The following is a 19,976-nucleotide window of genomic DNA, read 5'->3' as shown; positions in this document are numbered from 1 at the left end:
TCATGAATGGTTAGGGAAAACGGTAAGCAACTGAAACTTTCATTGATAAATAATAATGTTTTCATATAACATTAATAATTAATCAATTTACTTTTGATTCAATAGGTTTGGAGTAGAAAGGACGTCAATGACGAAGTTAAATGGCTTTCCCAAGGTCCGAATAGAGTAGTAAAAAGATATATTGCCTTCCTCATTAATGGATTCAGGTTTCATACAAAATCTAGCGAAAGATTGAGGAGGACTCAAAATTTTGGAATAGTTGTTAATTCTTTAATTACAAGCTATGCTAGTGCTAGGGACAGTAATCCTATTGAAGGAAATGTGGAGTATTACGGGCTTCTTACTGGCATTATTGAGTTGGATTACTATGGAAAACAGAAGGTTGTCTTATTTCGATGTGATTGGGCTGATGTTAATACTGCTCGCGGAATTAAAAAAGATTAATTTGGTTTTACAATGGTGAACTTTTCTCGATTAATTCACACTGGACAACAATTGATAGACGAGCCGTATGTATTTTCTTCTCAAGTCAATCAAGTTTTTTACTCGAAAGATCCAACTGATGAGGGTTGGTATGTTGTACTCTGTAATACCCCTAGAAACTTGTTTGACATGGGCAATGGAAGTAGAGATGACATCGACGAAAGATCAGAAACTTTGCCTTTTTCAGAACAAAACTTAAATGAAACTATCCCTAGTACTAGTACACAATTTCAATGGGTTTGTCAGGATGTGGATGAAGATATTTACGGATCATGATGTAGTAAGATTTTACGATTTTTTTAATTATATGTAATATTATAATTTAAATCTTGATCTTGTTAAATATTTCAACTATTTTATATGTACTATTATTGTTGTAATTAGTTGCTAATATTTCAACTATTTTATGTGTATTGCAGATAAAATGCCTAGAAGAAGATTGCGAGATCTAAGTATTATTCAAAATCCTCCAAATTCGGAAGAAACAAATAGTGAACAACAGACTGCTATTGGATCTTCGAATGTTCTAAATACAGCTAACGAACCTGCAGAAATTCAAAGTAATGTTAATTTTAATTTACATGCATGTTGACTTTTATTATTGATTTTTGTTTCAAATTCTTATATTATAATATACCATTTTTTAGCTGAAAGTGGTGGGAGGCGCAAAACTCGATGACGTATGCTATTAAAAGATTTATATGAGCTAAATTTTATCGAGCGTGTCAAAGTAGCTAGAAACAGTCATGGTCATCCTATTGGATCAGAAGCTCGACTTTTAGTAGGATACTTGGGCATTATAGCATGAAATGTCAATATATTGCCTATCAACTACGAGTCATGGCATCATATGCTTGATAGTAACAAAAATCAAGCTCTCGATAATATTAAGGTAATAATGTGAATGTAATTTATAATACTTTGGTTTAAGTTTCATTTATATTTACTTTCTAAACTTGTGTTATTTACAGGAGAGATTTGCTTTCTCGGATAATTATGTGAAGAAGGCATTAGGAAAAAATGGAGAGACCATAAAAGTGAATGAATATTTTAAGAAAAATATAAGCCTCGAAGAGAAATTGTAAAATGTCCCACCGGGAATGCTAAGGTACCAATGGGAAGATGCAGTTAGATTTTGGAATTCAAAGAAAAGAGAGGTATTACATACTTCTAAACTCTTATAATTATTTCGGTTTATAGTATTTACTATATATGTAATAATAATTTCATAATGTAGGATCGTGAGCGAGTTGGAACTACAAGTAGGCAAAAACAAAAATTCACGCACACAGCTGGATCGAAAAGTTTTGCTTTTGTAGCTGATGACAAGGTATTTTGAATTTATTAATTGTGTCAAATATTAATTACTTTTACTAAATATTATTTTTCCTACTATATTGTAGGAATTGCCGTCTGGTCAAAAAGTTGGACGCCTTTAGCTTTTTGACATTACATATATAAAAAAAGATGGATCTCCTATGACTACAGAAGCTGCATAAATTATGGTATATTTACTTAATAAAATTTGAATTATTTTAAATATTTATCATGTTTAATTATAATGGTTTAATTCGTCGTTTGTAATGCAAATAATGTTAAGTTATGTTGCATTTGTTTTGATTATATATTTCTCTTCTAACTCTTTGATTGATTTATTAGGAGAAACTAAAGGATAAAAGGGCAGAGTATGAAGCGATTGCTTCAAGTGATAGTTCTATTAATCTTGACGACATTAATAATCGAATTATTACTGAAGTTTTGGGTCCTGAAAGGTATGGTCAGGTTTGATTTCAAGGATCTTTTGTTAACCTAACCCAATATTTTGGATCCAGCTCACAACAATACATGCCTTCGAGGAATCAGGCTCAAGCTTAAGTTCAGAGGTTAAAAGACCAAATGGCTTAGATGCAAGCGAGCACAATTGAGCAAATTGCTCAACTTGAAGTAGAGGCAGCATCGAGAGAAGCAGAGGCTCAAAGAAAATCTGAAGAACTCTAGCTACAACTTAAAGCGGAGGCAGCAGCGAGGGAAGCAGAGGCAAGCAGAAAATATGATGAACTCCAGCTACAGCTTTAGAATATGATGAAGATGTTTCAGCAGTCGCAGAATCCGCCATCTTAGACGTCTGTTTTCTTATTGTGAGAATATTTTAACAATATAACTTTTGAATATAATATATTTTGTTATTTCGTTTATTAATTTAGATCATATACATATTTCTTTCACTGGATTTGAAGTATCATTTAGATTTGCAGTTTTTGGTTGGATTTGATGTTACAGGAAACTATGTTGACAATTCGGGTTCTATATGAATGAAAATGGGTTGGTCAAAATCTACTAAAGTTAGTGGCGTTTTTTCACAAACGCCGCCAAAGAACATGAATTTTAGCAGCGGTTTTAGTGTTCTTTAGTGGCGTTTGTGGAGAAAACGCCGCTAAAGGTCATATTCTTTTAAGAAATCTTATATTCTATTAATCAAATAGTAACATTTTATATCATGACCAAATCAACAAAATATGTTATTATAAAGTTCAAAATGTAGTTTTTATTTAATTTCAATATATTTTTTTATATTTTACATTATAAAAATAAATATTTTTATAAATATTACATATTTTTAATATTATTATTTTATAACTATTTATTAATTGCTGAAATTTCCCTAACCTTAAATTTTCCAAATAAAAATTAAAATGATGCATTTTAAAAGACTAACATTTTTGAAACTCCTAAAAATTTTAAAATTTTTAATTTTAAAATTTTAAAATACTGAGGTGACATTATTTAGATTGCACATGAAGAAATTAAAAAATTTTATTATATGTGAAAATTATGCATTTAAAATAGCATTTAAATTAAAAAACATAAAATTAAAGATATTAAATGAATTTAATTATTTTATTATTAATCTTGAGTTGGTGTTGATTTAATTTGTGACACTAAATTAACAACGATAATACTATATATAAATATATAAAAAAAATTTAGAACACAGAAAAAAATTATTAAAGTTTCAAATAAAAATTAAAAATTGTTTTAGTTCAAATCTTATTATGGATAGGTTTTTGTTTTTTTTTTATAGAAAAGATAAAAACACTTGCATAATTATATAACTTACTTTTACAAATATAATAATTTTTTTGATAATTCTTTAACCGAGTTAAGACTAGAAAAGTAAAGTTGCCCATGCTTAAGGTAATTTGGTGACACCCACAAAGGAAAAAGAAAAAGAAGAAGATGTATTGAGAGTGGGGTTTGGCATTAGTATGTGCTTGACTACAAAGGTTTTCTCCTTAAATGGGGGATTTAATAAGAAAACACACTTCTATCAGTGGTTTAAAGTTGGGATAAAGGAGGGCAGGGACCATTGTTTAGCAGTAGATGAAGAGGGGGATGCTGCCTCTTAGCCCCATAATTAAAACATTTTGAGCATACTAGCATAGATAGTTGTGAGTCAATTTAATGAACACCTCTTCCTCTCGCAAACTTAATTTTGTAATAATCATCATGCACTTAAGCTTCACAGTCCAAAAGAAAGAAATGGTTTTACATGGAATCATATTAATAATTAGTATGTGGTGGGATTCTTGTAAACTAGGTTTTTACTTTACAATTGATACTAATACTTCTAAGAACTCAAATATATAATAACATTAAAATCTAAAATCCAAACTTTGCACATTCTTCGCTTCGCCGTTGAGCAAAGGTGATATTGGCTAGGCATTGTATATTTAAAGGTTTGTGTATATAATATATTTTGAAAGAGGTTTGTACATTTAATTTTTAAGCAAATAGATATTGAATTACTTGAAAGAAAAAAGTCAATAATTTTTACCTTTAAATTATTTTATGTTACTTTAACCTATTTAAAATTTTACCAATTTTCTTTAAAATAAAATAAAGATTAAATAAGGACTTAAGGGTATAAAAAGTCTTCAAATTCTTTTTTAGAAAAGCAATTAAATTTCTATTTTTTGTTTGCTACTCAATTAGGGATTTAAACATTCAAAATGCATCAAAAAAACCTTTAAATTTTTTTTTAAGAAAAGCAATTAAGCCCTCACTTTTTTTTTGCACTCAATTGAGTACTTGAATTATCAAAATACATAAACAAAGGCCCTCAAAAAAATTTTTTAAATTAAGCCCCTGTTTTTTTTCACTCAATTGCAAAAATGCATAAAAAATGCCCTTTGACAGTAAACTCTAACATCGTTAAAATTAACTGCCCCTAATTTTTTCCAGTTAAAGCCACCCCTTGTCACGACCACTGTGTCAAATGTGACAAAAAAGTTATAAAAAATAAAAAATCAATAAAAATATAAAAATGAGTAAACTTTAATAAAATATATAAAATTTTATAAAAATCATAAAAAATTATAAAATGCATAAAAAAAGACCATTTAATCATTAACTTTAATATTGAACATTAAGTTAATGATCCTCAGTTTTTCTTCAGTTAAAGCCATCACGTGTCACAACACAGCGTGACATGTGGCGAAAAATGATAAAATATAAAAATAAATAGAAGTTATAGAAAAATTATAAAATACTTCTTTTGGTATGATTATTTTTATAATTTTATATTCCTTTACATTTTTTTACCATTTTCTTACAACTTTATAAAATTTTCTATTTTTTTATATTTTTTACGATTTTTATAATATTTTTCTAATTTTTAATTAAATTAAATATTTCTTATATTTTTATTAAAATTTAATGTTTTTTTATAAATTTTATTGATTTTTATTTTTTATCATTTTTTGCCACATGTCACAACGTGGTTGTGACACGTGGTGACTTTAACTGAAAAAATTATGGGCAGTTACCTTTAACGATCAACCGTTAAAGTTAATGGTCAAATGATTTTTTGATGCATTTTGGGAGTTCAAGTACCCAATTGAGTGCAAAAAGAAAAAGTAAGAGCTTAATTGCTTTTTTTTAATTGAAGGCCTTTTTGATGCATTTTGAAAGTTTAAGTATCCAATTGAGTAAAAAAAAAAGCAGGAACTTAATTAAAATTTTTAAAAAAGTTTGAGGACTTTTTACATTTATTAAGATTAAACAAAATTTACAACCGGTAACAAATTAAATAATAGGACCCAAATCAGTAAAGAGAGAATAACCTATACCCAAATCAATAAATTTACCCCATACACCCTCACCCCCATGATTCAAAGCGGAAGCAAGATTCGAAGCTACATAAAATAAATACTAGTGGGAAGAGCTTCCCATTTAGAGTGGTGGTTTGTATCTAATAAGACTACCCTAACAAGAGCATAAGCCACTTTAATGGCACCTTGATGAGTCCAATAGATGGACAAATCTAAAAGAAGATTGCAACATCAAACAATCATGGAGGATCATGCCAAATTCAGAATTACTCATTTTTATAGCAACTACTTTCTAAAGCCTCATGGATTATATTTGATTTTATGCCTTCAATTTTTAATTAATTTTTTAAATAATATATTTTTAATTTATTATTCGGATTGTCATGTTATATCATTCAAATATAAAGAGAAAAATAATTCTCAAATCATAATAAAATCATTTGTATCATATTCAATGTAAAAAATAGTTTTGCTTGATGTAATTGGAAAAAAAAGTATTATTTAAAAAAAATAATTATATAAATTATTTCGACAATTCAAATATAATGCTAAATTCTATTTAAAACTAAAGTAATGTAAATGAAATTATAATAATTTTTAAATGTGTAATTATTGCAAATTCTATTAAATTATAATTATTTTTAAATGCATAATTATCACAACTTCTATTTTATGTTAATTTTTTAACTAATAATTTCAAATTAGATATTATAATTATTTTTAAATATCAATGTAGTGATATAATAAAAAATAAATAGTATCCCCGTTTGTTCAAAAAAATTTCTAAACTCATACTTTTATACAAATTATATATAGATAAAAAAAGAAAAGTAATTGGCTCTTATCTTATGATGCGTACATTCTTCCAAGCAATTTAATGTTTAAAAAGACATTTAAAATTTGAGTTCCCATTTTGGTGAAAAGGAAAAAAGAGAGAGAGAAAATTATAGTAATTAATTACTTTACCATAAAAGATATTAAATTAAAAGAGCATTTGCTTTGCCATTATGAATATAGCTTAAAGCGCTGGATCTGAGAATTGTCCAGACACACAAGAGAACATCTAGGGTTAGGCAAGGTTATATCCAATTCAATACAATAATGAAGAGAAACTCAGAAACTTTTTCTAAAATTTTATCAAGTAATAGCAGTATATGCTCATATCTGCCAACGTATAAATACTAGTAAGCTTCTGAAACAGGTGTTGCATGCAGTTTATTTGACAGATGACAGGTTCTGCATCTAAATAAATGTATCTTGCATTCTGTTTTGTATATGATGATCCTTTACAATATTAGTCGTTTAAATGGATTGGAAAAGGAAAAGCTGAAGAAATATTACCCACAATGCAGGTCACCAAGGCCATGCCGATGGATCGGCCAAGTAATTAAAATGGCGGTGTAGATAGGACAACCCTAAAACTTGTCCCATCCAAGTATTGTCTCACGATGCCTTTGCCAGCTGTTGTGTTTTTAACACTTCGACAAACAAATACATCCTTTACCGACATCTTTTCAATACCAACCATGTATTACTCGACAAGCGAGGCTTTTGCAAGTTATAAGATGACATCTCGTGGTACTTGTATCGTACTTATTTCACCCACACAAGTTTGATGTTAACCCACTTTCTTCGGATGGGCAGTGAGTGATTCCGAAAAGAATGAAAATTGCTGTAATCCCATGCTCGAGCACTTTCTAATATCAACATCCGAATCATACTTTAATGTGAATCTAAATTAACTTGTATAAAAAAAATATCATATAATGAGGGATTTACTTCCAAGAATGATGGAGACACAAAATCAACTATATAATTAATTTTCTACTCAAACACTCTCAACTCAAATAAATCATATCATTTATGACTCTTCACATTACTTACGATGAGAACTATTATTGTTTGCTTCAACAATGTGTATAACTTAATTGTTATAATAATTACCGCCATCTATGAAAAACTAGACGAAAAGTTATGACTTAACCGACTTAGAATATCCGATAATACAAGTGAATGAGGCCAATACGAGTGCGAAGATAATCAATTTTACCGGAACCAATATACAGCCAATACGAGTATGAAGATAATCAAAATGTGTTAGGAGAATACTACTAGTACGATTATGAGCAAGAGCCATGTTACCAACAATAGTCAGGCATGGAATATCAATATTATGTTGCTTAGAACTAGTGCAACAAACCTGGTGGCTGGGGAGATTACTGTCAGCAATCTTGGCAGAAGCAACCTCCAAAGTATTACCAAAATTACCCACATCAATTAGATCCTACTAGAGGTTGAGCGAGAAGAGAATAGTGCATATAGATTTAGTTCAAACATAAATATTCAAATGGGTATTAAAATAATGGCAAAGGTACAATATTGTTGTCAAGTAATAATTACAACAAGATAATATAGTTGGGAAATATTTCGAGAATCAAACTTAAGGAAAAAAGTATGAATAATTTTAACTAATTACTTGACTCATTAATTAATTAAATTACCTAAAACAAAGATAATAAAATAAAAATCGATAAGTAATAAAATGAGTGCGAATGTAATATGCCAAAATACTATGATTACAATTCAACCTCAATTCCCATGTAGTGGTTAAGGATTACCTTTGGCTAATGGCAGTTAATAACCTATGTCTTATCCTCAATATTGAATTAATGACATGGATGCTCATCTAGTTTGCAACTTCATCGACTGCTTCAAGTAGTTCAATAGTTTATTAACCTCATACCAAATGCAATATGGTCCTTAATTGGCTGTTTTCCTTGAAATTAATCATGGGTAACCTTTTACTAGTTCGCTGGACATCTACTTTTATTTAGAATTTTAATGAATTTAGTTGCCACCTAAAATTGACGCATGTGTACAAATCAAGAGAATTAAATCACATCTTTTTTAAATCAAGTTTTAACTCTATTTCAATGACCAAACTATTAACCTTTGAATCTCATAATCACATAAATAATTTAGCTCATTTTGCATTGATAAACAACATAAAAGATACGAAAAGAAAGCATAGCATCAAAAAAATTAAATAAAATTAAGTAAATTTAATAATAAATCATTTCTAAAAGAGTTGTTGTAATCCGCAAGCGAATTTTGAATATTATAACGATTATAAACTTAAAAGAAAACTCTTCAAATGTAAATTTTTTATTTTTCTAAAACCTCATTTTTGCTACTAATCTCTCTCTTTTCTATATCTAAAGTAAAATCACGAATTAAGGTGAAAAGATTACAAATGAGTGAAGATAAAGTGACTTAACACTAATAATAATCTAAGTTATTGAATATGTCTAAATAGGATGTTATCAATGGTCACAATAGTCCAACCAATAGTTGTGCTCCTTGTAATGCCTTTAAACTCGAATCCAGTATTTTTTCTTCTAACTTTAAGAACTTGTTTGAAATTATAATTAATAGAGTGTCCCCCTTGCCTAGGAACACATATTTGAGATAATCGGGTAACGTTCGATGCTTGTAAAACATATGGCAAAAGTTTAGAATGTGTTGAGAGTATACATTTGTTATATTGGTATTTGTGTACAGTTGGTTAGGAATTAGTTAATAACGTGTAATTAGCAGTAGGGTTAGTTATACTTGTGTACTTAGCAGTAGAGTTAGTTACACTCTTGTATATATATTTACTGTTTTTTTTCTAGAATGAATTAACGACTATTCATTTCAACTTCATCTTCTTAACATGGTATCAGCCTAAGATCAATTTTCTGATATCTTCGATCCAGTTTTTCTCTTTCATTTTTTTTTCGATGGCTAATCCTTCATCTCTCTCTCTGTCGTTTAGTCATCCTCTTTATTTGTATCCTTCTAATATGTCAGGGATGATTTTGGTTTCTTATCAGCTTACTGGTAATGACAATTATTGTGTTTGAAGCAGGTCTATGCGTATCGCCCTCCTTGCCAAGAATAAGCTAGGGTTCATTGATGGTTCATGCTCTCATGATAGCTTCGATGCAGATCTCCAGCCTCACTGGGATCGATGCAACGCTCTCGTCCTTTCTTGGATTCTTAATACTATTACTCAAGAACTCTCTGCTAGCATCATTTTTGCGTCCAATATTGCCATTGTTTGGAAAGATCTTCAAGAACGGTATAATAAAGTTGATGGTTCTCGTATTTACTATCTTCATCGTGCTATCTCCACTCACACATAAGGAACTTCTTCTATTTCCACTTATTTCACTAAGCTTCGATTACTTTGGGATGAATATGATGTTCTTGTTCCTTCCTCTACCTGCGATTGTGATCTTACTCATAGAACTGCTCAACTTCAACAACAGCCTCTTTTCCAGTTTTTGATGGGTTTAAATGAAACTTATTCTAATGTTCGCTCCTAAGTTCTTTTGATGCAGCCTTTACCCACTGTTAATCAGGCTTACTCACTTGTTATGCTTGATGAGACTCAACATGAGCTTGCATCTCCTTTACCTATCTCTGAGCCTACTGCTCTTCTTAGTCAGCAATCATCAACTTCTTCTGCTCCCAAGAGGCGTTCTGATTTGATCAGTAATTATTGCTAAAAAAAGGGTCATATTCGAGCAGAATGTTATTGACTTAATGGTTTTCCTGCTGACTTAAAGTTTACCAAGAAGAGATCACCAACTGTCAATCATGTTGTTGCTACTTCTTCTGATTCTTCTGATCTGCTTGCCTCATCATCATCCGTCATTTTTGCTCCAACATTTACTGCTGAACAGTATCAACAGATTTTGAATCTATTAAGCAAGGAACCATCTGTGCAAGCTGTTGCTCACATGACAGGTATATCCCATGCATCAGATCCGATTCATTGGATCCTTGATATTGGGGCTTCCAATCATATGACTCATGCTTTTAATTCTTTAATTCAACCTGTTGCATGTGCTAACAACTCTTTTGTTAAGTTGCCTACTGGTAACACAGCCACCGTCACTCTTATTGGTAATCACAACCTTACCGTCACTCATATTGGTAATCACAACCTTACACCTCATTATACCCTCAAAGATGTTCTTTATGTACCTTATTTCAATTTCAACCTCCTCTTCATTTCAAAACTCACCAAGGATCTTAACTGTTTTGTTTCCTTTTATCCTACATTTTGTATTTTGCAGGACTTTTGCAGTGGAAGGATAATGGGGATTGGTTAAGAACAAGATGACATCATCTACTTCTACCTCAACCCTCCCTAACTCATACTTCTCCGCCTGTCTCTTTTCCTGTACAACCTTTTTCTGTTACTTCTCTTTCTGTCTCTAAGCATGTTGATTATTCTCTGTGGCATGCTAGACTTGGTCACACATCTTTTTCAACGATGAATAAAATACCTTTTTTGCATTATGGTTCTGTGCATTCTCATGACATTCATACTTGTCCTGTCTGTCCATTGGCTAAACAGACACGATTACCATTTCCACACAGTAATTCTAGGAAATCAACACCTTTTACCCTTATTCATGTTGATCTTTGGGTCCTTATCGAATTTCCACTCATTCTGGCCATAGGTATTTTTTAACGCTTGTTGATGACCACACTCGGATGACATGGATTTATCTTTTAAAACTTAAGAGTGATGCTTTTACTTACCTCAAACAGTTCATCACATTAGCCAAAACACAGTTTTCTAGGATAGTTCAAGTTGTTCGAAGTGATAATTGTCATGAATTTTTCACTAAAGAAGGCACTCTTTTTTTTCACTCCATTGGAATCATTCATCAATCATCTTGAGTCCACACCCCACAGTAGAACGGTGTGGCTGAACGCAAACACCGCCACCTTTTAGATCTTGCACGAGCATTGAAATTCCAGTCGCAAGTCCCAGTCAAATTTTGGGGAGAATGTGTCCTCACTGCTTGTTACTTGATCAATAGATTGCCCTCCGCTGTGCTTGGCTGGAAAACACCTTTTGAAATGTTGCATCATAAGCCACCAAAACTTTCACATCTCAGAACATTTGGCTGTCTTTACTATGCTACAGTCACCAATTCTCATGACAAGTTTTCTCCAAAAGTAACACATTCTATTTTTATGGGATATTCCTAAGTACAAAAAGGATACATACTGTTTGATCCTGTGTCACATAAATTTTTTGTCAGTCACGATGTCGTATTTCATGAATCTATTTTTCCTTTTAAAACACCACCCAAAGATCAACCACTCTTTCCCTTGGACATACATACTTTTGGATTCTTGCATGATCCTGATTTTCTTTTTATCGCCCCTTCAACACTACCACCACCACCTTCCCTACCTATTTCTTCTATTTCTCCTGCACCACCACTTTCTTATTTACCCTCTGATCCTTCTCGAAGAAGTACCAGAACCACTAGACAACCTGCCTGGATGCAGGATTACATTTGTCCCAATTTATCCCTCTCTTCATCATCTTCTCCTGCTGCACAAGGTCAGTATTCTATCTCTAACTTTATCACATATCATCATTTACCCTTACATACTTAATGCTTTGCTGCTTCCATTTCTCATATCTCTAAACCTCGAACCTACCAAGAGGCAATTAAACATGATTGTTGGAAAGCTGCTATGCAACAGGAAATTCAAGCTTTAGAAGCTAACTCCACTTGGGAGATTGTTCCACTCCCACCAGGAAAACATCCCATTGGTTACAAATGGGTTTTTCGCATCAAGTACCATTTTGATGGCTCTATTGAACATTACAAGACCAGGTTAGTAGCTAAAGGCTATAGCCAAAAGGAAGGTATTGACTTTCAAGACACCTTTTCCCCAGTTGTCAAGCAGGCTACAGTCAAAGTCATTATTGCTCTTGCTACTCTATATGACTGGCCTCCCATTCAAATGGATGTTTACAATGCTTTTCTTCAAGGTGATCTTTATGAAGAAGTTTACATGCACTTACCTCAGGGCTTTGACACTCCAGGGAGCAATCATGTATGTAGACTGCTTAAATCTTTTTATAGGTTAAAACAAGCTTCAAGACAATGGAATTTGAAACTCAGTGAGGCTCTCATCAACACTGGTTATGTTCAAAATAGGCATGATTACTCTATGTTTGTTAAATCGTTCGGCAGCAAGATTGTCATCATGCTCATCTATGTTGATGATCTCTTGATCACTGGGAATGATAAATCCTTGATTGAAGACTTGCAAGCAACTCTCCATCAGAATTTTAAAATGAAGAACTTGGGTACTCTTAAGTACTTTCTTGGCATTAAAGTTGCAAGATCAAAAGAAGGTATCATCATGAATCAGAGAAAATATGCTCTTAAACTCATTGATGATCTTGGTTTGACAAATGCAAAACCTGCGCATACACCATTGGAACAGAATTTAAAGATGACAAGTTTGGAATATGATGCCGCACTAGCCATACACGATGAAAATGAAGAATTAGCAGATGCAAGTGTATACCAAAGACTAATTGGGAGACTCTTACATCTCACCAACACTAGACTAGATATTGCCTTTGGAGTACAACACCTTAGCCAGTTTATGCACAAGCCAAAAAAGGAACATTATGAAGCTGTCTTGCGTATTGTGAGATACATAAAAAAAAATCCTGGCCAAGGTATTTTTCTTCCAGCTGAAGGCACAACTGACATACAAGCCTATTGTGACTCTGATTGGGCTTCCTGCAATATGACTCAGAAGTCCGTCACAAGATATTGCGTTAAGTTGGGAAATTCCTTAGTTTCCTGGAAATCCAAGAAATAGAACACAGTGTCTAGATCATCTGCAGAAGCAGAATACAGAAGTATGGCCACTACTGTAGCAGAACTGATCTGGTTAAAAGGTTTATTGGCTGAGTTGGGATTCCAAGTTTCCAAGCCTATGTTGTTACACTGTGATAATCAAGCTGCCATCCAAATAGCTTCGAATCCAGTCTTTCATGAACGAACCAAGCACATCGAAATAGATTGTCACTTTATTCGGAGAAAATTCAAAAGGGGGACGTGGCAACGAAACACATTTCAACAAATGAGCAAGTGGCAGATTTGCTTACTAAAGGATTAGGCATTTCTCAGCACAGATACTTAGTGCCCAAGTTGGGAATGAAAGATATTTTTCATCCTCCAACTTGAGGGGGCATGTTGAGAGTATACATTTGTTATATTGGTATTTGTGTACTGTTAGTTAGGAATTAGTTAATAACGTGTAATTAGCAGTAGGGTTAGTTATACTTGTGTACTTAGCAGTAGAGTTAGTTACACTCTTGTACATATATTTACTGCTCTTTTTCTTGAATGAATTAACGATTATTCATTTCAACTTCATCTTATTAACAGAATGAATGGATGATAACTCCCCATTAATAATGATGTCATAAAATAATGAGAAGTTAATTATGATATTAATAAAAAGAGGTTGAAATATTTTATAAGTTTTTGTATTCTTTATTGTTGAATATGACTCATATTTTAGTTAATTTTGAAAGGTAATATTCCAGTTAAACTCTATTTATTTGTTTCAGTCGAACTCTGATTAGTCTAAATTATTTTATTATTATTTGACCTACAAATTTAGCCTATAGATACATTCTTTTGCAACATTAGAAAATACATCTATTAAATATTAGAACTCATAACACTTTTGGAGAATTTTGTGTTTACGTCTTGAGGGTTCTTTGTTTTCGGATTTCGGGGTTTAGTTTTTATCTTCATCTTTTGTATTCTTCGTTCTTTTGCCATTATAGGAAAATTATCTTTGCCCATGATTTTTTATCTTCTTTAGAGGGGTTTTTTCACATTATATTTGTGTGTTCAATTTTTCAATTTCTTTTGCTATTTTTTACTTGTCAGTTGCTTAACCGGGTCAATTCTCAACATTCATAATTTTGAAATTTAATCTATGTACTTTTATTTTTAGGAATTTAGTCTCTCTATTTTACAGATTTCAATTTTCAAGTCCAATTGCTAACGTTATTAGATTTGTAGGTGTGAGATTTGAAATAAAAAAATACTAATTTTGTAGCATTGTAACTAAAAAAATGACGTTGTAAAAAACTTGAATTTAATAAAATAATTTTAACAGTGTTAACAATTAGACCTGAACTTTGAAATTTAAAAAATAAATAAACTAAATTACTGAAAGTACAAATATAAAAAAATCTCAAATTTATGAAAAAAAAACTTGTGAGATATTTTAGAAATATAAATTAATTATAAAAAATATGAGTAAAACCAATTTTTGTGCTTGGCAAGTCAAACCAAATTTAGACTCTCAATACTGAAACCAAAATTGAATCCACTTTAAACTAATTTTATTTATTTTCAAACACTATTTTTGCTCTTCCCATCCAACACTTTTTGATTTAAAAAGAAAAACGAATTTTAAAATGTTCGTTAAACTATCACGCATCCACCTGATAATAATTTATTGGCCCTTTTTATGTAGTGGGCCTAGTTTACGGCCCAAAATCATAAATCTAACATCCTTTGATATATTAAAGGGTTGATTGTACGATACATCATTATACTTTAATATAATTAATTTTAGGCCCTATACTTTTCAATCCAGTAAATTTTAGTCCTTATACTTTTCAAAACTTTAACCCAAACAGTAACATTTAAATATGTTTGGTTAAACTCAATTATGCGTACAATTATAGATTTGATCTATATTCTCCAATTGAATCGTTCTAAGTCCCTATACTTTTCAAATTTTGAAATATCAATCTTGATGCAAATGACAATGGTCAACCTATTAATTAGATTTTAGGGACTAATATGTTGAAATAACATTACATATATTTTAATATGTTTGACGCATCAGATTTTGGAAATAGAAGAGCTTAACCTAATTAATTTAACAGTTATCATTTGTTGAGAACTGGAATTTCCAAATTTGAAAAGTACAAGGATTAAAAATGACCAAATCAAAGTATAAGGGTTAAATCTATAATTTTTGTAAAGTATAAGACTAATAGCATAAGTTAACCTTAAAGATAAATAAGACATATGTAATGTTATAAGAAAATATTTTCAAAATATAATTTGAGAATTTGTATAATATTAAAAAAATATATTAAATATTACGAATAAAAATTTTCAATAATTTATTTAACACACTTAAAGTTTGAATAAAGGTAAAATAGTAACTCCATCTTAAAAATTCATGTAAATACATTAGAGATTAACTTAAAAAGTATTTTTAAAATTAAGGTTAGATTTAATTTATATGTTTACACCAATAATAAATAAAAATTTTAACCGTGCAATGATTTTCTAAGAATTCTACTCGCAATTTGATATGAAAATTTTGATTTTTTTAAAATTTATTTGCATTTGAACTTTTGGAAGGTCATCTGTCGACATTTTAAGTTATTTTTAGAGTTTTGATCCCGATCGGGTATAAATACGAGTTAAGGGTAAAATAGTAATTTTTTCCACCAAAGTCATTTTTACACATTTATGTTTAAAAATTAGTGTTTATGCATGTGTGTGGTGATGAGATAATAATTTGACCATTAAAAACCAAATTTTATATTAAAAAACAATTATGTGCCACACATTGAGATACTTTGATTTTTTGAGCACTTTTTATCGTATTTTGAAATGTTTAAAATGTTGGAAAAAGGGACAAAACCCCTCCTCTTCCCTTACTAGTCGACCATCACTTGAAAGGAAGAAGAAAGCTTCCCTTTTCTCTTGGTCATTTTCCACTCATTCCTCTTCAAATTTTCACCATTCTCCTTTGATTTTCTTTGAAACCCCCTTGATTTAAACACCATTTGAGCCACTTCTCTCATTATATCCATCACTCGCTGCTTTAGTGTGAGAAGTTGGTCCTAGAGTGAGAAAGTGTGGTTTTTGGTAAGAGCTCTTAATATTCCAACATCTCTTTATCTCATTTTGTATTTGTAAGCTTTTATTTTGTTGCTAAGATATTAAATCTTACCTTTTTTGTATGGTTGGTGAAGAGAAAGAGCTTGCTAGAGGATGTTCTGGTAAGGGAAAAGAAAAGGTTGTGGAGTGAAAGCCATAGAAAGAGCCCTCATTCCATTTTATTGCTTGAGTGTAAGTTATCACGGAACTTTACTATACTTTCTTGTTTAACGTGTGCGTTAATATATTTTAGAAATGTCACGTATGCTTAAGAATGTGAGAAACATGAGTTATTGGAAAGTTTGCTTGTATGTGCATTAGTTAATGTGATTGGGTTGCCATGCTCAAAAGAGCTATATGATTCATTAAATGAAAATATGAAGATAAATATGATGACTTATATGTGTAAATGGTAAGAAACGGGGTTAACATAGGGAGATCAAGGAGGAGTGTTGAAAGTTGGCCAATTATGAGGTAGTGGCGAGCCAAAAGTTTAAGTCAAAAAAAGTGCAAGTCAAAAAGGAGGATAGTGTGAGTCAAAGTGTCAAGCAATCTAAGTACAAGCTAAAGTGGTGGTAGTCTAACTGTGAATTATCTCGAAACTTTTGGTACAAGCTAATAAGTCGTCATATTGTTTAAAAAAAGTTGTTAGATTATTTTATTTATCTTTAATTTAATAGGTTAATGTAATTTATGCTGATTAGACACAAATTAACCAATGAGTGATCCCATGTGCTTAGACATGTCAACTTGTCAATTTATAGTTGGTAAAATTTTCCTATTTAAATGTTTACTTTGTATGTAAACATATAAATTGAAATAAAAATAAATGTATACTTTGTATTTAAACATATGAATTAGAATAAAAAAGAAAAAAGGTCAATTTTGATTGCTAAAATTTCATCCGTTCATTTTTTTCTTTCTTGTGTAAAAAACCAACAATTTTGAATATCAAATCACAACGAGGGTATATTAGACAAATTACTACCTCAAAACCATGTTCTGTGCCAAAAATATTTTCCCATATATAAAGAAAAAACTTCAAATTTAAACCCAAAAAAGAAAAAAAATCAAGAAAAGAAATCTCACGACAAGAATTACATCAAGTGAAGATGAAGGTCGTCCTTATGTTCTTATATGCTGATAGTGATGGTTTTATAACTTTGTTTGCGATTGGGTTGGGTATTTAATTTTGTAAATGACTTTAAATTAAGTATGGATTCAGAAATAAAAATAACATCACTTAAATAAATTTATTTGAATAAAACGTTTAAAAATCCTGAAAAAACTTGATTCAATCCTGTGGCTCAACTCATGGTTATCAAAACAACTCTCTTGTAAATATATCTAAGGCAATGGTAAGAAAAAGAAGCTATGATGACTTTAAATATATCGTACTTTAGATGTGACAAATCGTTTTTGAAAGATTAGGTCTCATGATTCATATGCATGCTTTTTTCTTTAGTTATATCAAAAAGAAAAGGAGAAAAGATGAATGGTGTTGGGGTCCTATTTGATGATCAACTGTTTCTTTTATTTTCTGTGGTTGAAGCGTTAAGAAAAGTGATAAATTTAGGTGGGAGGGTAATGGATTGGATTGGATTATAGATCCCGTGACAGGCCATTTCTATCTCTTGTGTTATTTTTAGCCATTGCCAATTGTTATCTCTTCTCTTCTTCACTTCAAAGCTATTGCAGACTCAACCAATTTTAGGCCATTCAAGGCCCTCGTTACAAGTACAATATCTATGTCTTTTCCATCTTTCACTTATTAAACTGTATTTTCCTGTCTTGCCACATAGTGTAATATTTCATGGCTTGCTTTTTCATGTTGATCAAGTATTATATTTATATGCCTAAGCCTTGAAATTTGGCAGGAGAAAAAAAAAAGCGATAATGGAAAGTGAGACAATGTCAAAGAAGAATCTGAAGGTGGAGATTCCATCAAAGACTGAAACGATAACAGCAAGTACTGTAGAGTCTCATGCGGCGGGGCCAGCATCAGGGCAAGGTCAAGGTGCGCCGGGACTTAGCCGACAGCCGAGTGTCACAAAGACAAATTGCTTATGCTCTCCAACGACGCATCCCGGTTCATTCCGTTGCAGGGTTCATCGAGCCCCAAGCCTCCAGCGTACCAAAAGCATTGAATCTCAATCCGCAACCCTTCAGGATCATACATCTAAGCCTGATTCTGACACTGCTGAATAATAATGTAGTATTAGTGCAGATGTACGGGGCACCAATAATTCTCCTTGTATCATTGACTGATCTTGTTGATCCTACCAAATCAGCTAAAATAGTATCATTTTTCTGCGTCAACTATTTTCTTTGTTGTATTGCTGGAGTTTTCACTTCAGCATGCTGGAAACATTTATAAAGTCGATTCTAGGTTTCATCAATGGTGAATTTTACATACTATCAAGTCAAATTATCTTTTCGCCTTAGAAAATAGGACTAAAATGCATCATTTTCCTTATCCGAGTCACATCAGATGCAGATAATAATATAGCATGACCCCATCTCGATTTCTCTTGAAATATTAATAACCTTTTAGTGTAAATTAATTATAGTACATAGAATCGGCCAATAGCCAAGTTTTTCCCCAAGCTTGATTGAAGTTTTGTTAAGTTGTTTTGCCATGTTAAATGGTTTCAAGGTAATATGTTGGATACATATCTTATGGTTTTCACAATTTTATCACATTAATTCTAAGGAACCGAAAAAAAATGCTAGTCGAATGCATTAAGATTATCAAAATGACGAGTAATCGTAAGGTTGTAACATAGAATTGTCTATGAATCTAACAGTAGCAGCTGAAATATGGCATGGTCTGGATGGGGTGAGTTGTGAGAAAATAAGGAATGGAGGCCAGGGCACCTTATCTTAACAGTGTTTGCTTGTAGACAGCACTAAAATAATATTGGACCTGGGGATATCTGAACTACCAAGCAAGACAAATGGGCACTCATGCATTGGAACATGCGCTTTGATATAGGATAAAGTTGCAGGTCATGATTTAATTACCTTCCACAACACGTATCTTTACGCCTCTTTCTTTAAATCCCCACAAGTTCTTTACCGGAGTGGATGATTCCCAGATAAAAAATGAAGTGGAAAGTCTAGACTTGAACTACAATTAGGGGGAATTTTATAAAGATTCAAGAAATTGACCACCACGGAGTATGTTCAGTGTTGCCTGATGCATATATATAATGGAAATCTCATAACAGTCTCAAATGTTTGCCTCATTCCAAGGTTTCTAAGTATACTAACCAGGAAATGAAAAGTTAGAAAGTAAAGAAATTTTACAACAAAAGAAATACAAATGGGGATGAGGCAGATTGTAGAATAAAGTAGGAGGGGCAGAAGGAATCCGTGATTAATTGCTAGCACCGGTCCTCGACAGCTCAAAAGGATTTTTATGAAGAACTTGGAGGAAACTAAAAGATCTAAAACAGAAATAGGCCATTGCCGCTAGTTGAATGTTGATAGTATTATAGTTTGCTTAAGAGGAAGAGGACAGCCATAAGCTAATATTGTATAGACCCGTACCTACTCTGTGATTTATGAT

At 31.5% G+C, this 19,976-nt stretch overlaps 1 protein-coding gene across 2 annotated transcripts; it reads left to right on the top strand.

Annotated features, from left to right (window-relative positions):
• The first annotated feature begins 16,173 nt into the window (after positions 1-16,173).
• Positions 16,174-18,804, top strand: LOC107909707 (uncharacterized). Of its 2 annotated transcripts, XM_016837339.2 has the most exons (3): positions 16,174-16,393; positions 16,501-16,597; positions 18,283-18,804. In XM_016837339.2, exon 3 carries the CDS (start codon positions 18,302-18,304, stop codon positions 18,611-18,613), a length of 312 nt encoding a protein of 103 aa, XP_016692828.1. In that variant the 5' UTR covers positions 16,174-16,393; positions 16,501-16,597; positions 18,283-18,301; the 3' UTR covers positions 18,614-18,804. The 2 variants fall into 2 exon arrangements, with proteins under 2 accessions (XP_016692828.1, XP_016692827.1); XM_016837338.2 differs by lacking the exons at positions 16,174-16,393; positions 16,501-16,597 and adding an exon at positions 17,978-18,142.
• The last annotated feature ends 1,172 nt before the right edge of the window (positions 18,805-19,976 follow it).

The sequence above is a fragment of the Gossypium hirsutum genome, chromosome D02 (genome assembly GCF_007990345.1).
Source record: "Gossypium hirsutum isolate 1008001.06 chromosome D02, Gossypium_hirsutum_v2.1, whole genome shotgun sequence".
Lineage (NCBI taxonomy): Eukaryota > Viridiplantae > Streptophyta > Magnoliopsida > Malvales > Malvaceae > Gossypium > Gossypium hirsutum.
This window is presented reverse-complemented; position numbering and strand designations above follow the sequence as displayed.

What these genes read in the sequence shown, in the direction of transcription:
- LOC107909707 (XM_016837339.2), top strand. Translation starts at nt 18,302, where the DNA reads ATGGAAAGTGAGACAATGTCAAAGAAGAATCTGAAGGTGGAGATTCCA.